Source organism: Balaenoptera physalus (genome assembly GCF_965194825.1).
Source record: "Balaenoptera physalus genome assembly, chromosome: 17".
Taxonomy (NCBI): Eukaryota; Metazoa; Chordata; class Mammalia; order Artiodactyla; family Balaenopteridae; genus Balaenoptera; species Balaenoptera physalus.
The window spans coordinates 59,988,386-60,004,335 of record NC_138895.1 but is presented as its reverse complement, the minus strand read 5'-3'; the positions used below and the strand labels follow the sequence as shown (position 1 = coordinate 60,004,335).

Here is a 15,950-nt window from a genome sequence, read left to right as displayed (position 1 = left end):
GACAAAATTAAAATATCAAATGAATGTGTTAAAATATCTTAATTTAATAAATAGAAAAATGCAATTTAAAAGAGTGTAGCATTTTTTGGCAAACTGACAAGGTGTTTAAAAATGATAGAACATGGTATTGGAGAAAATAAGCAAACTTTCACACTATTGATACAAGTGTGTATTTTTCTAATATCTTGGGTAACACTATATATACTTAAAAATATTTTTCAGAATTAAAATTATCCAGAAATTCTACTTTCAGAAACTTATCTTAAAAATAGGATCAATGTACATAGTTGTATATATAAGCTAGAGTATATTATAACCAAAAATGATAGAGAAATTAAACTAAATTAAATTTCATGTTTATCAACAGGAGATTAGTTAGGTAGATTATGAATACACACATAATGGAAAACTCTCCAGTTACTAACCTTTATGAAAGAAAGATGCCCTAATTGTAATGTGCAAGATGTATAAGTTTTCTGTCTACACACACGTGCACACAAACATACAGCACCACTACCAATGATCGACAAAATTAAATATTTAAGAAGCAGCAAGGGATATCTGTGGTACTTTCTGAAACTATAATTACACTTCATATTCGTATAGATAGCCTTAAATTCTGTGAAGTATTAAGATGCCTTCTTATACTACAACAAAATTAGGTACTGCATTTGACATAGGCTTGCTTTTAATATATTTAAAAAATTCACTTATGCCATTGATGGCAAATAGTTAAACATAATACAGAATGATCATATAAGGCATTTGTGTTTGTGACTCCTATTTAGGATACATTGAAAACTTAATGAAAATCATTCCTAGAATTTAGTGACTTTGTTTTTACTCAGTTAATTTTTTTGTACACTTTGGTCCAGAAATAGAGATTATAACGTTTTAGTGCAAATCAGTTATATACCTATATAAATAAAAACATGCATGATGCTTATAACATTTAAGTGTATGTTTTATAGCTGTTTTCTTACAAGTATAATTATAGTAAATCAGTGTATATTTTATATCTGTTTTCTTACAAGTATAATTATAGTAAATCTTTGTTTCTTCTCGTTACATATCTTCCAGTTTTACATGAGTTGCTTTTTAGGCAGAGACTCTTAAAATCCTTCTTTGAAAGATTTTGTGTTACCCAAAAGCAATACTCTCAAGTAATTACTTTACTGTGCAAAGTTTTTACCAAAACGACTCACAAAATTCTTTAAAAAATAGCTTTTATATGATTTGTATCCCAGTAATTAAACTAATATATCAGTATAATTTCATCTTGAATTTCAACTCCTTATAAAAGAGAATTCAGTGCTTATTTTAGAGGATTTTATTGCTCCTTTGGATAATCTGAAACAATCATTTAGTTCGTAACTTTTTGTGAGAGGATTCCTAAATGCACTATTTTTATATATACTCTTAACCATTTTGTTTTATAGCTGTACAGTGTGGTAACCCAGGGACAACAGCCAATGGAAAAGTCCTTCGGATTGATGGCACAACATTTTCTAGTTCAGTCATTTATTCCTGCATGGAGGGATATATCCTTTCTGGACCTTCAGTTAGGCAGTGCACAGCCAATGGAACGTGGTCTGGAACTTTGCCTAACTGTACAAGTAAGTTTCTTCTCAGTATTTTGAAATATCACTAGGTATGTGAAAAATAGTTATATAAACACGTATGTGTGTATTTTGTAACTAATCAAACCAGGCAAGGTTTTGAATATTTGTATTGTCCTTCACATTAAAAGATGATAGTAGTGTTATGGTTCAAGTGTACACTAGTGAGTTTAAGAATCAGTTGGCTTCCAAGGTATTACATTGGCAGAGAAAAGAGGGATCACAGAATATCAGTGCTATTAAATGTAATTTTACAGTATGTTAAAATAGAGATGAATTATCAGCTATAATCAAGACTAAAAATACAAGGAATGTACTTTTGTTTTGCCAATCTAGCACATATTAATTGTTGACTTGGTTTTTGAAAAAGCAGACTGATTATTTTTGGGTTCATGCACTATTGTCGGAAGTCCTGGTGGCTGATTTGCCCTCTTGAGATGTTAAAAAATGTGGCATTTTAGAGATTCAGCATCATAATGAAATTACCCACTTGATGGATTTTTTTTAATGTATTTAAAATTCCTATTTATAAATTAATGCCTATATATGGAAAAATAGAATTTATTTAACTAACAATAATCTATCCATTGGAAAAATCACTGCTGCTTATATTAATTAAGAAGAACTGCAGTAGCATCATGTAAATCATGAAATTTTTGAAAAGAAGAGCTATTTTAGGAAGTATTCAGAGACTCATTCAAGGAGTCATGAGATGTTGCTAAAGCCCTTGAGTGAAATAGGCTCTGAGGAGACTAATGGAAGTTTCTTGTGTGTTGAAATTTGAACAGATTATACTTTTGCTGTAGAGGCCCTCATTAAAAGTCGTTTGTGAATATTAACATAAATGGGCGTAAGTAAAATTTGTAAATGAGAAGCATGTTGCTTCCAGGATCCAAAAAGATGCTGGTCTTATTTTAATGTTGTGGTGTGGAGAAGGTCAATAGTTCTTGACAGTGTCAGTGGTGGAGCAGCCCTTGGCTGACCTAGTAATTCCCAGAAATTTACTAAGAAGGCAGGCCTTGTACTACATTTGGGAGAATGATGCATCCCCCACCTTTTTCTTTAGCTCTTTTGTGAGTATTTGTATTTCCTGAATAAATAGCTGAAATAATCTATTCAGAGGAGGATGCCATCAAACTAATGCCATGTCATATCTGTGATTCTTGAGAAAGTTAGTTGTAGTTAATATCTTGCCTGAAAACTGTTGAGATACTTCATGTATACTGTGTCTCTTCAGAGGTAAAGGCACACTATGGCTGGAAGTTTGTCGAAATAAGCACTGAATAGAACATATCAGCCCAATCTGCAATAGCAAAATATTTCTCAGTTGTTGATTTGAATCAGTAACAAGTTATATTCCCGGCCTTGTGTCAGCACCAGATACTGTTACATCTAATCTTTGCGAGTAGTTTTTTACTTCACCTTGGGCAGTTTTCTCATGGCTTAATGAGTATTCTGCCAAATAACTCAAGGAGTTTTCTCCCTATGTCTCCAGAGATCTGTGTGTGTGTCCTCTCTTGTATTCTGTCTCACTAAGTCTATCCACTTTGTTGTCTCCTGTCCAATCCATCATTTCAACTCAGGGAGTCTGCCGGGCTCTGCATGGGGTCCTTCTCCCTGTGCCACAGCCTGGAAACTCTCTTTGGGCAGTAAGACGAGGCAGTCATAGCACTCACCTCATTTGTTTCCTGTCACTCAAGGATCACTGTGCTTTGCTGCCTGATGAAACTTGTATTTTTTTTGAGGGGGGTGGGATTGGGAAGTTGTTTCAAATGGAGAGTAAATTCTTCCTTGTTTCTCCATCTTGAAGGAAAGAAGTCCTCCTACTTACTTTGCAAATGTCTCATTTTTTTTAATACTGAACATTCTAACAATTAAGAAATATGCTTTACTGTTTTCATAGTACACCACCCCAATCTGAGCCTTTAAAACTCTTACCTAGTACCCTTTAAGTATTAGCTCAAATGGCACATTTGGCAAAAACCTTCTTAGGGCACTTCTTCCTCATATCCCTTTTGGCTAAAACTGATCTCTCTACATTGTATAACTCTTTTATGGCAGTTCCTTACATCACTAAACTATAAACTTAATAGGGCATTAGTAACCGGGGCTGTTTATATCATTGACCCTCTAGCACCTGATACATAAATTGACTGAGTAAGTAGTTGTTGACTGACTCAAATATCTCATATGAATTTTATTTTAGCTATTAGTGCACATGACTTACCATTCCACTCCATTTTAAAATACTTGCAGAGAGGGCTTGTAATTTATAGATAACATAGCACACAGTTTCTGGTATATAGTATGTTTTCAATATACAGTTATGAAAAAGAAGGAAATAATGAATATATTCAGAATAAAGGAAATATACTGAGTAACATTTTTTTTCACATTGAATAACAGTTTCTTTATTCATGGATATATGCCTAAGTCTTTTATTTACAGTATTTTCCAACTTTAGTAAAGAAAAACACATACTTGTTCTTAAGATTGAAAATTAGATTAAATTTTTTACTGAATTGTTTTTGGTTTTCCTTAGGAATTTTTAAACAAGTTAAAAAACACTCAATTCAACACAGACCGGGAGCAAATAACATATCAAAATATAAAGTCTCTTTTTTATGTCAGTTCTTCAAGGAGAAATAGTGTGTTGAGTAAGGTATTTCAAGCATTAGCTTTTAGATGATGAATTGCTATTAAACTAGAAACTGAGAATTTTAACAGTTGATTTACTTCACAGGCAAACACCTCAGTAGCAACCCAAACCAAAAGCAAAAATAAAAATATCCTTCAAAAAGAAACACAGAGAGAGGTTTCAGTGGAAATTAAAACAGATTAAACTCCTGTAATTAAAGAATCTAACATACTGAAATTTTTATATGTGGTGATCTGTTGTTGATTAGAACCAATGTTTCAGAGTCCTTCTCATTAATTTGCAGTGGAAGTTAATTTCAATATATGGTTGATAGAATCATGTAATTTTGGAGCTGGAAGAGATTGTATCGTAGACTTATATGCATAGGGCAGAAAACTGAGGCACCAAATCATTTAACTGATTTACTGAATACTGGCAGAGCTCACCACTAAACAGTTATTTCTGCCACATAAATGGATGAAATTTCCCATTAAATTAATTTTTTTCTTTCTTATATATACCAGAAACATTAAATTCAAATAAAGTATATTTTTAATAAATTTTGCTTTAATGTAATTGCCTTTTGTAGGTATTATTTTTCTAGTATCTATATGCAAGGACATAAATATGAATTTAAAATGAATTACATTAAGTATGAAAAAATTTAAAGTATTGAACTAAATTTCTAAACCAAATTCCTGATTGCAATTTTTGGAAAACCCACCTAAAGAAAACAAAACCTTCCTTTTTTTCTTTTCATTCAAAGTGTTACTATTTCTATTCATAATAAATAAATTTGTCATTGTTTACCGTTTGTTAGGATTTATGTTAAGTGCTTTACACAAGTTCTCTCACTTAATCCTCAGAATAAATCTATAAAGTATATACTATTATTCTTTCTATTTCACATTTGAAGAAATGGTATCTTACAGAGAAAATATAACTTTCTTTCCTGTGCTAACACAGCTAGTAAATGTAGATTCTAAGATTTAAACTCAAGTCTTTTTGACTCAGGAAGCAATGTTATCAAGTTCACTTCATTTTCTCCTTCTATATTTTTCCTCCTCCTTGTTTTCTTGCTTTATTTCCTATTTTTTTTACCATAGTCAAATATATTTGACATGATATAAATACAGGACATTGCTTATAAGGCATATAGAAATGTTTTGTTAATTTATAGCCTATTCCTCTCTTACTTTTCCAATTTGTCTACATTTACCAATTGGAGTTCTGCAAAGTTATATCATTTTTTAATGAGCTGACCACTTGTAAAATTTGTGTTTGCTCAACAGTACTTTCCACTTAAAATTGCAATTTTCTCTATATAGCTTAGCAATAATTTTTTGGTTATCTCAAGATGAGAGTTCAAACATATAGTACAGGTATATCAATAATAAATCTAAATCTTGCAGGAGATGAAATATTTTAATATGATGAGTCAAAAGAAAAGAATAGGAGTACTGTTGAATCACATATATTATAATTCAAAATAGGGATCTGATAGATTTAGGACAATATCAGTTGAAAGAGATAAAATCAACAAGATTGATTATATGACACACATTTCAATATAGGATGATTTGAATAGGAAAGAATTAATAAAAGTCTTAAAATATAGTTGAATAAATCATCTAGTTACAATGGTTGAATGAAAATAAAATATAAAGAATTGAATTATATTTAGATTTTTTTTTCTACATTTTTAAAATAAAATTTTGGTTACTTTAAGTGTTTTCCCCCTCTGTCACTGGGCTAGTTATCCTTCGGCAACTGGTACTTCCTGCATAGTGATAACCAAAGGAGTGATCCAATTTTTAGAATATTATTTTATTTTTAACTTATTATAGTAATATAGTTTATATAAAATACAGTTTAAATGAAATAGAAAGAGAACCGCGGGTATATAATATAATTGGATGACTTATGGATTCAGTTAATAAAAAATCATTTACCCAGATCCTATCATAGAACCCTTTGCCAGGAACTGGCACAGTTTAGTAAGGTTGGTCTCTGGTCTCTAATATTTCACACGCAGTAAAGTAGCTTTGGCATTTCAAGCATTTTTGCCCTTTGAGAATTTCCTACCAGAGTGATTTGCAAATATACCTTTCATTTGCTTGATTGCCCAGCAGCAAAACAAACACACACACACGCACAAACACACACAGATTTTTTTGTTCTTAAAAAACTCCTTTCCAATCACATGTGTAGATGTGTCACCTGTGATTTTCCTTATCCATTTTCATGATTTTAGAAAACATTTTTGGAATAAACATAATTTAATAATAATGGTAATGCCCCTACTTTTCTTCCTCATATCTAGCCTTATTACAGATATTGGTAAAAGGATAAAATGTTCCTCACATAAATTCTAACTGCTAATATTCTCCAGCTTCAGATTATAGAGGAATTGCGAAATTGTACACTTAATTAATCTTTCTCTAAAAATATGCCTCAAAACCAAGAACTCTTCCCTCTTCTCTACACCTCTCCTTCTGCATCTCCAGACAGGTCCTTATTAAACCCACCGCCAGTGCTAGAGTATGAAGTTTCCACCAAATAACTAATTTTCTCATGGGTGAGTAAAAGAATATCTCATGAGATCAAAACCATGCATTCAAATATCATGAACACATTGGCAGAGAAATTATAAATGTTAAGAAACATCCACAGAACTTAAACCAAGCTGAAAGGAAAAGATATTTGCTACAATACCAAGAAGCTCGTAACAGTGTCCTGATTTTAAGATTTTGCGAAGTCCCCTTCTGTATTGTTCAGACTGAGAGAGAAGATCTAAAAACTAAGCACAAGTAAATACTCATTGAAAACATATATACATTTTTGTTAACACAGAAACCCTTCAAGATACTAATAGTATGGAAACATTACCTTTCACAAAATCTAACAGGCAGAGCCACCTCTGGTGCCTAGGGCACATAGCGTTTGGGAAAAAGATAACAATCTGTGCCAGGACAGGGCTTGTCAAGTAAGGATTGGCTGTCAGGTCTAAAGAAAAAAAAAAAAATATATATATATATATATATGTATATAATTTGTTTCTTGGATTTTTTTTTTTTTTTTAACCTACCAGGACTTCTGCTTCCAAACTGATCAATGCTCTGCATCCTACAAGTCATTTGGGCCAGGGACAGCATACTTAATCATATTCAGTGATGAATGAAACTACGGCTTTTTGTTCCAAATAACCAGCACAGAAATGGCCCTTACCCAATCTTTTTTTTACCAACCTGAGAATTCTCATGGATTTTTTTGGTAGAGGATAGGTCAGGGAGCTGGGCTAGTCTTACACAAGAGAAAGCTGGGGGCTATCCCAGCATGAAACTGGGGGAGATGAAGCTAAAAAATCATCTAAATCTTCTCAAGAAGAGAGAATTATCCTTCAGTGCAGCGGTTCTCAAACAGGGGTGATTTTGCTTCCCAGGGGCAATGTCTGGACATATATTTGGCTGTCACATTGCAGGTGAGTGGGATGTGCTATTGGTATCTAGCAGGTAGAGATCAATGTTAAACACCCCCCATGCATAAAGCAGCCAAGAATTATTGGTCCCAAATGTCATAGTGCCAAGGTTAAAGTTGAGAAAACTTACCTTACTGAGATATAAAAAGGAAACTAACTTTTGCATTGGGAGATTGTGTAGAATCAGAAGTGTTACCAGGGAAGTGGCTTGAGCACCTTTCTGGAACTTCATTGTGCTACAGAACTCTGTTCTGGACTTGAAACCCAGCAAAGCACGTGTATAATAATGTTCAAGCAAGCATGACCATTGCTGCACTGTGTACAGTGGGAAAATGATGGGATAACTCAAATATCAGTCACAGGGGTTTGGTTACATGAATCATATTGCATGTATATCCATGCAAGGGAATATCATGTCATTAAAAACAAGTTAAATGGATCTATATGTATTGACATGCAAAAATGTTCATTAGATATTGAGTAAAAAATGAATTCTGTTATAAAAGTGTGGGTAATGTGATCATATTTTATTTAAAAATGCATATTTATAATGCTCATTTAAGAAGTTAAAAGAGAAAGTAGTTTTGAGGTGGCATAGATTGACTAGAATTACCACAATTATGTTTTATATTTAGCATAGAGGTTATATACTTAGATTTATCATAAATGATGCCAAATAAGCATCAATTACATGATAGAAGCTAATGAGAAAAGCTCCCACAAAACCAAACTCAAACCTTTCAATTTATGTGTTTTTGAGAATTTGAGTTGTTTAATCATTCCTTACATACTCATTCACTCATTTATTCTTTAAACAAATATTTTACTTTATCTCTTATGGTGAGTCATGCCCAAGACTAGGCTCAGAGAATACAGTGGTGTAGAAAAGAGACAAAATAACTGTCTTCATGGAGTTTATTGGGTTGTGGGTGTGTGGATGCGTGCGTGTGTGTGCACTTTTGCTGTGTGCGTGCACTCTTGCTGTGTGCGTGCACTCTTTCTGTGTGCGTAAGGGATTTGGTGACCTTAGAAAAGATTCTCTTGCATTAAACCACAGCACCCTGTTGTTAGGCACTAATGTCTCTGAATTTTAGGGGAAAGCCCTAAAGAGCTACGATTCTAAGGTTTTGCCTAAAAAAACCCGAAAGCCTCTTTTTGTTGCTGAAAACAAGCTGGTGGTGACTGAATTGACTTGTGGAGCAGGTGCTGTTTACAAAGATTGTTGCTATTGGAAACTTCCTCTTTGGCCTTTGCTTCATTATGAAACCACCAGAACAAATCCTTCTGAAGCTGTTGTTATCAGGCATTACATTCATGATGCTGCCAAGTTATGCAGAACTCTTCCTCAGTGCTTCTCTAAAATAAACCCTCTGTCCTCTCTTTCGGTGGCTACATCTCACTCAGCTCATGTGCCTTACGACTGGGTTAGCTGTTCTTTCTTGCCAGAATTCTAATTCAGTCTGTAAAGCGCTGCCCAGAAAACAATAACTATCTGTTGGTGTTCTCTTTAATTTTCCTTCTTCTTAGCTTTGAATCTAGATTAAAAATATAAAGTAACAAGTAAAATAAAATAAATTGAAGTCTTAAACTCATTTTTATATGATTACACGTTTTAAAACTGCAAAAAGAATTGACATTTTATGGTAAACAAGCAGGATTTGATTTCCTATCCAACTCAGTTGTACGATTTAAAAAATATTTTCCTCATCAGTAACTAAAAGAATTAAAATCATCCTATATACAAAACTCTTATTAGGAGTCAGAAACACTCAATGAGTGTGATTTCAGCAAACTCTTCAGGGCTCTGAGGATTAGCAGGCGGAGTGTTGTGACTATTATTCTTTAATTTAAATGTCATCATTCATGGTCCTAAATTTCTTAGGCTCAACAGATTAAAATAATATGAAAAAAACCTTGACATTCATAATTTTAATGGTAAATTAATAAATACAATATAATTTAATTGTCATTAAGGTCCTCTATGTCTTAATCTATTTTTAGTCTTTAACCCTAGACTTCCAAAATGGGACCTATTAATCAATTACTATTAATTCAAAATAAAAATGGGACAGTATAACTTAGATTTACCTGGTAATATTATTTGTCCTTTTATGAAAAAAAAAAAATTCAAAAGGCAAAAAAAAATACTAAAAGGCAGGTATGCCACATGATTTTTGTCTCCAGAAAAGGAAAAGTGATGTGACCTTTTGTGTTTTCCTTTTTCTCTTAGCCACCAGAAAGTGTTTAGCCAAGCATGCTTAAATCATGTTTCTCAAAACAGCAAGTGCTTTTGTGGCTTATATATGATCTCTGTTATGCCTTGTTCTTAAATGCCATATTTAGACTTAATTCTGTTTCCTATGCTGTCACCAGTCTTTTTGAAAGTTTTTGTGTGGCGTCATTTTATAAATGAGAATATTATATATGTAATTTGAGACAGCTTTATGGACCAGCATGATTGTTAGAATCTCGTGCTCAAAAGGCTCCTGTGATTGGTGTTTAATGCTCTGTGATCACCATCCCAAAATTCTTAATGATTTAATCTTTGAATTTGTGTTTTATAATTAAAGCCCACTGGGACAATGGAGCATGTGCTGAAGGTTTGGAGAGTCTGCTCTTGTACAATTTGCCTCCCTGCCTCCCTGTCTTTCTAGGATGGGTTATAGGCCTTTAGCTCCCTACCACCTGGTGCCCCTGGCCCTGCCTGGCCTTCCCACTCCCACCCCTGCTCTGGGCCACTGATGCCTTCTGCACAGCCGGTCCATCATGTCATTAGCAGAAGGAGGCTCACATTGCACCTTTGTTCTCCACCCCTTTGTGGGGTCTGGGTGCAAGCGTGGGTGGGGCTGCTTGGAGTTGGCTGTACTCATGGAGTCTTGGGGCAGAGCAGGGCAGCAGCTAACCCTTTCCTAGACTGGCGATACAAGGCAAATTTGGCAAGCACTTGACAGAGGCCTCTTACTCACCCCTAATCCAGGAAGCAAGCACATTCCAGAGTGGAGGTCGCAATTTCTTGAGGGTTGTTCTGTCACTTGGGATGGCAATGAGATGATGGAAATGGGAAATTGATTTCTCTATCCCTAGCTCTGGCATTTTCATTTTTCACTAGGCCCACAAATTATGTATCTTGCCCAGTATGTGATAAATTCACATTTTATAGTTTATTCATTCTTTCATTTATTCAATAAAATTATTATTTTTGCACCTAGCATTATGTTAGTTAAAAACTATGATAATATCCAGTTGAGTGGCACTGTGCAGAAAATATACTCTCAGTCCAGCAAGCCTGATAAATTAGAGATTTCAGTAACCATATATAGGAGTATAAATTTCAAATATTATGTTAAAAATCTCGATCCTATAGGATGGCTTCTCCATGATTATTTAATTCAGGTTAAAAGAGGTTACCATATCAGAGTTTTTTACAACATAATAGCATATTAACCTGGCCTTTTCGAGTCTAAATGGCAGTTTCTGAGCCATATGTATAGAATGTGTAATAAGTAACTGATCATAATCAGGAACTGCCAGTATGTGGTTTAAATATGCTTATGTTTTATCATTAAAAATGAGCATGATAACTAATTTTCCCTACTTTTATATTAAGTATGCCATATGCTTACTATTTCTTTCCATTAAATACATGCCACATTAACTATCTGCTCTTCCAATCCAATATTGATAGTAATCAGTTGTGGAGACCCAGGTATACCAGCCAGTGGACTGAGATATGGAGATGATTATGTGGTTGGACAAAATGTTTCCTACATGTGCCAGCCAGGCTATACAATGGAATTGAATGGTTCCAGTATCAGGACTTGTACAACTAATGGCACTTGGAGTGGGGTAATGCCAGCTTGTAGAGGTATGATAATGATTTCTTCAATATTTATAAGTGATAACCACCACATATTTTCTGCATTAATATGCAAATTTAAAGTAAATTTAAATAGTGTTTTTTTTGTATTGTTTCATTTTTTTTTTCTGGTACCAAAATTGAGTGCTTTAAACCATATAGATAATAACATATAAGATTTTAAGACATTTTAACAAAAACATTATATCTCATTGTAAGTAATGATAATGAACTGTCATACAACCAAAATAACAAAAATATCATGTTCTGTGATGTGTAATCACTATCATCATTTATATTGATTGATGAATACTTAAAAGAGAATATAACCATAATGAACTAGAACTTTAACTTGATTATCCACCTGGGTCAAGTTATTCATGGCTGGGAAGAAAAACTTTCTATAATTTGAAAACAATCAGCCTGAACTGTAGAACTGTACTTTTTCTTAAAAGGTAAACCTGTTTCTTTAAAGAATGCAATCTAGAAGTAATATTTTAGTCAATATAGGCGTAAGTTTACTACTTTATGCTATTTGTTTTTCCATTGAAAATATTTTCATAATTTTTGCCAATTTTTTTATTATTTGTGAAATACTGTAGATACAATGTCAGATAATTTATACTATTTTATAGTAATACTGATTGTTAATCATCGAGATTTCTCATTAGGGTGCATCTCTAAATGCCTATGAATTGCCAGTTTACTATCTCCCTGATGTAATCTAACACAAAAGAATAATACCAATATGTGTCTTTTCTTCTTGATTGTACAGTTTCCTAATCAGATCACTATAAATATACAGTTAGTCTGTGAAAATATATGAACGGACATTTTATATTTTAGAAATTATTTCATATATTATTAATTGATTCTGATAATGACAATGTTATACAACTCCCAAAATTTATTTATATATGTTGCTAGTCATCAAAATAAAATCATTCCTCATTTTTAGATTTTGTAATTGGTACCCCTATTTTTCCCTTCACCTCTGTCACCTTATCTAACCCATCTTTGCTCAAGGACAACTTAATTTTAAAAATGAATGTTTAAAAATTTTATAATGCATTTAGAAACTATATAATAAGTTTTAGTATATGACTCTAAGTGGTTGATAGAACCAATTTGAATATTTTAATGAGATACATGATCTGTGTTTTCAAAAATGTCACAGAATTACTCCCAAATTCCTTGCTACAATGCTGACACTTTATATAGCCAAACAACCCAGCTCTTCAGTCTTTCTAAATGTCACTGGAAAATAGTTTTATATAAAACCAGTAATTTATCATTTGCAGTATACTGGATAGAAGGTCACCCTCTCTTTGCCTTCCCTTCAATGTCAGAAAGCTTGTTATTTTGTAAGAGAATATCTGACAACCAGTAGCCATTATGTTGCCAAGAAGTAGTCACATCCTGGAAGGACTAATTCCAGGGATGTTTCAGGAATACTACCAGGAGAATAAAACATGCCACACCATATTGTCCTCCAAAAGGTTAAATTAGCACATATGCCTCTTCTAATGATATTTATGTTTTTAACACCAGGATATTTCAACAGCTGTGTCTAATCATTTTTAATGTAATTACAGCTGTTACCTGCCCAACTCCTCCCCAGATTTCTAATGGAAGGTTGGAAGGAACAAATTTCGACTGGGGCTTTAGTATTAGCTACATCTGTTCTCCAGGCTATGAACTATCCTTTCCTGCTGTTTTGACCTGTGTAGGGAATGGTACCTGGAGTGGGGAAGTACCACAGTGCTTACGTAAGTATACTTTCCATACTTAAAATTACATGTTTTCACTCTCTTAGAGCTACTTTACTGTGATTACAGCTGTTACATAATTTTTTTCAGATTTTGCTAGGACAAATATGAGATTGTTAAGTCTTTCCCATGCATAATTAAAATTCAATTAAAATCAGCATTTACCAGTGTAGCTATTTTTTATGCAATCCAACCATTATATTTCTTCTGCTCTAACTTTTAGGCTAAACTGCTTTGTTTGCAAAACACACTATACATTTTACACATCTTATTTTTTTGGGTGATGTCCTCTACTCAGGTTTATGTTCCTTAAAGGCAGAGATTTTTGTTTTTGTTCACTGTTGTACCTCTGGTATGTAGTGCAATCCTTGGCAGGTATCAAACTTAGAATGCTATAGTAATTAAGACATTACAGCATTGGTGCAGGGATAGAAAGTAAACCAGTGTTAGAGAATAGAGAGCACAGAACCATTTATTGACACTTGATGTATTATAGAACAAATCAGTGGGGAAAGAATGGACATTTCAATTAATGCAATAATGCAATTCGTTTACACATGCGCACACACACACACACACACACAATCTTTGTCTCACACCAAATAACAAATCAATGTCAAATCATTAGGGAATTAAATATAAAAGTTTTAAATATTACAACACTACCTAAATGACCTTGAAGTAATAAAGGATCTCTTAAAATGTGATGCAAAAGCTCCACCATTACTGAAAAAGTGGAAAAAATAAGCTACATTATTAATTTTAAATTTCTCATTTCAAAAGGCCAATCATAAACCTGATAGTTTATTTGAAGAGCTTCCTATTAAGTGATTGCAAATACTAGGCATGCATACCACCATTTTGCTGGCCCATCAGATCATTCATTATCACATTTGCTACGGAGAGTATTACTAACCAGTTTTATTGAGCATGAGAGATAAAACTAATTTACTTCTGCAGTTGTAGTCTGTTAGACTTCAATTTATGCAGCATCTAAAGAAGCTCCTTCTAGGTAATATGATTTATTAGAGTGTGTTCCAAGCCTCAAGGCTGATGTCACACAAATTAACCCTTAAAATTCTGATGCTAAGGATCATCTTAAAACAGACCAATGTGTTCTGAATGAGACTAGATATTCTATAGCTACTTCAGAATAAATAGCGACAAGGGGATTTTACAGATATGAGTTTATGGTAAAGTTTGTTTGATATGAATGAAAAAATCTCAATCAAGAAGTTTCTTGATATAATGTTTTATTTTTTGATCTATTAAAATGCAAATAATAATAAAATACTTACTATAGACATTTAAATTGTAATAAATATCCAAATATAATAAGGCTCACTTTGTCCCAGTTGCTTTACATATATTATTTTTAGTACATAGAACTCCTGGCTAAGTATGTTTAGTCATGACATTTTAATAGATAATGACACAGGCTCAGAGAGGTCAAATTGTAAGGACATTGGGTAACTCTACCATCATTTAGGGGACCAGCTACATTATTGTGTGGCCTAGAGTCATATTACTAGTAAATGGAAGAGTATGAATTCCAGTTCAGAGAAGGTAGACCTAAGAGACAATTCTCTTATCCATTGAATAGCCAAATTCAATAATTTTAGGTATTTAACAAAGAAGAAAATCTTTTCTCGTTAAATCTGTTCAAACTATGCCTTTTTATCTTAAAGTTTATATCACTGTGAACTGAAGCCTTTTGAAAATAAACACTGTGTCTTAAGCCTCTAAACCTGACACCAGTAGGTTGTTTGGTTTAGTACATGAAAATCTGGAGATAGAAACAGATTGAATGATGGGGGGACTGGGAGGGGGGATTGAAGAGTTTATGTGGTTGCATCTCTCCTCCTTTCTTTTTTTCATTGAATAAAGATAAGATTCTGTGTTGAATGACTCAGCAGAAATATGCTAGAGAAACATTTCAGAAGTAAATTATAAAATAACTATGAGATAACTTAGTAAGAGAAATGATTGCTAAAGCCGAAATACCCATTGATAATGTTCACTGAGGAAATATCCATTGAATTTAAAATCTGCTAGAGATACGAAGACTAATAACACAAGGAGCCTGGCCTTTGGGGTTTGATATTATGTTGCTAGAAGTGCTTGGATGCCAAGTACCACTAAGGCTTACAATACCTAAGAAATGGTGAAAATTAAAACAAAACACAATAAATAAATATTTATTTTACATGTGTTACTATACTTTGTACATTTCCCCAGTTTATTTTATTTTAATATTTACTTTATGATTACTTTTCATCTTAACTGTTTTAAAAGAAAAAAATATTTCTAAAAAGAGGCTTAAAAGTCCAAGTTTCTCTTAGAGTTTTGAATTTCAGGGAAGGTCTTTGAACACTGAGTTTGAGACTAAGGTATTCTATAAATAAGGTATTTATTCCAGGTTTCCTGGAGCAATTCTTGTTTATTCTGTTATCCTGGTAGGTGTCCGATTTGAAGCCATCTGATCTCATCCTCTCCTACACTTCTGCGTGCTTACTCTGCTCCAGTCTCACCGGCCTTACTCTTCCTCCAGCATGCTAGATTTGACCCAGCACAGGGCTTTGGCAATGCT

General features: G+C 33.2%; 1 protein-coding gene across 2 annotated transcripts in view; it reads left to right on the top strand.

Annotated features, from left to right (window-relative positions):
• Nucleotides 1–15,950, top strand: part of CSMD3 (CUB and Sushi multiple domains 3) — a 1,197,521-nt gene that overhangs the window by 1,128,854 nt on the left and 52,717 nt on the right. For both annotated transcript variants that reach the window (XM_082433293.1, XM_082433292.1), the window contains 3 exons: nt 1,440–1,616; nt 11,421–11,600; nt 13,187–13,360. In XM_082433293.1, coding sequence (XP_082289419.1) covers nt 1,440–1,616; nt 11,421–11,600; nt 13,187–13,360 — 531 coding nt within the window. The remainder of the gene's footprint in view (nt 1–1,439; nt 1,617–11,420; nt 11,601–13,186; nt 13,361–15,950) is intronic.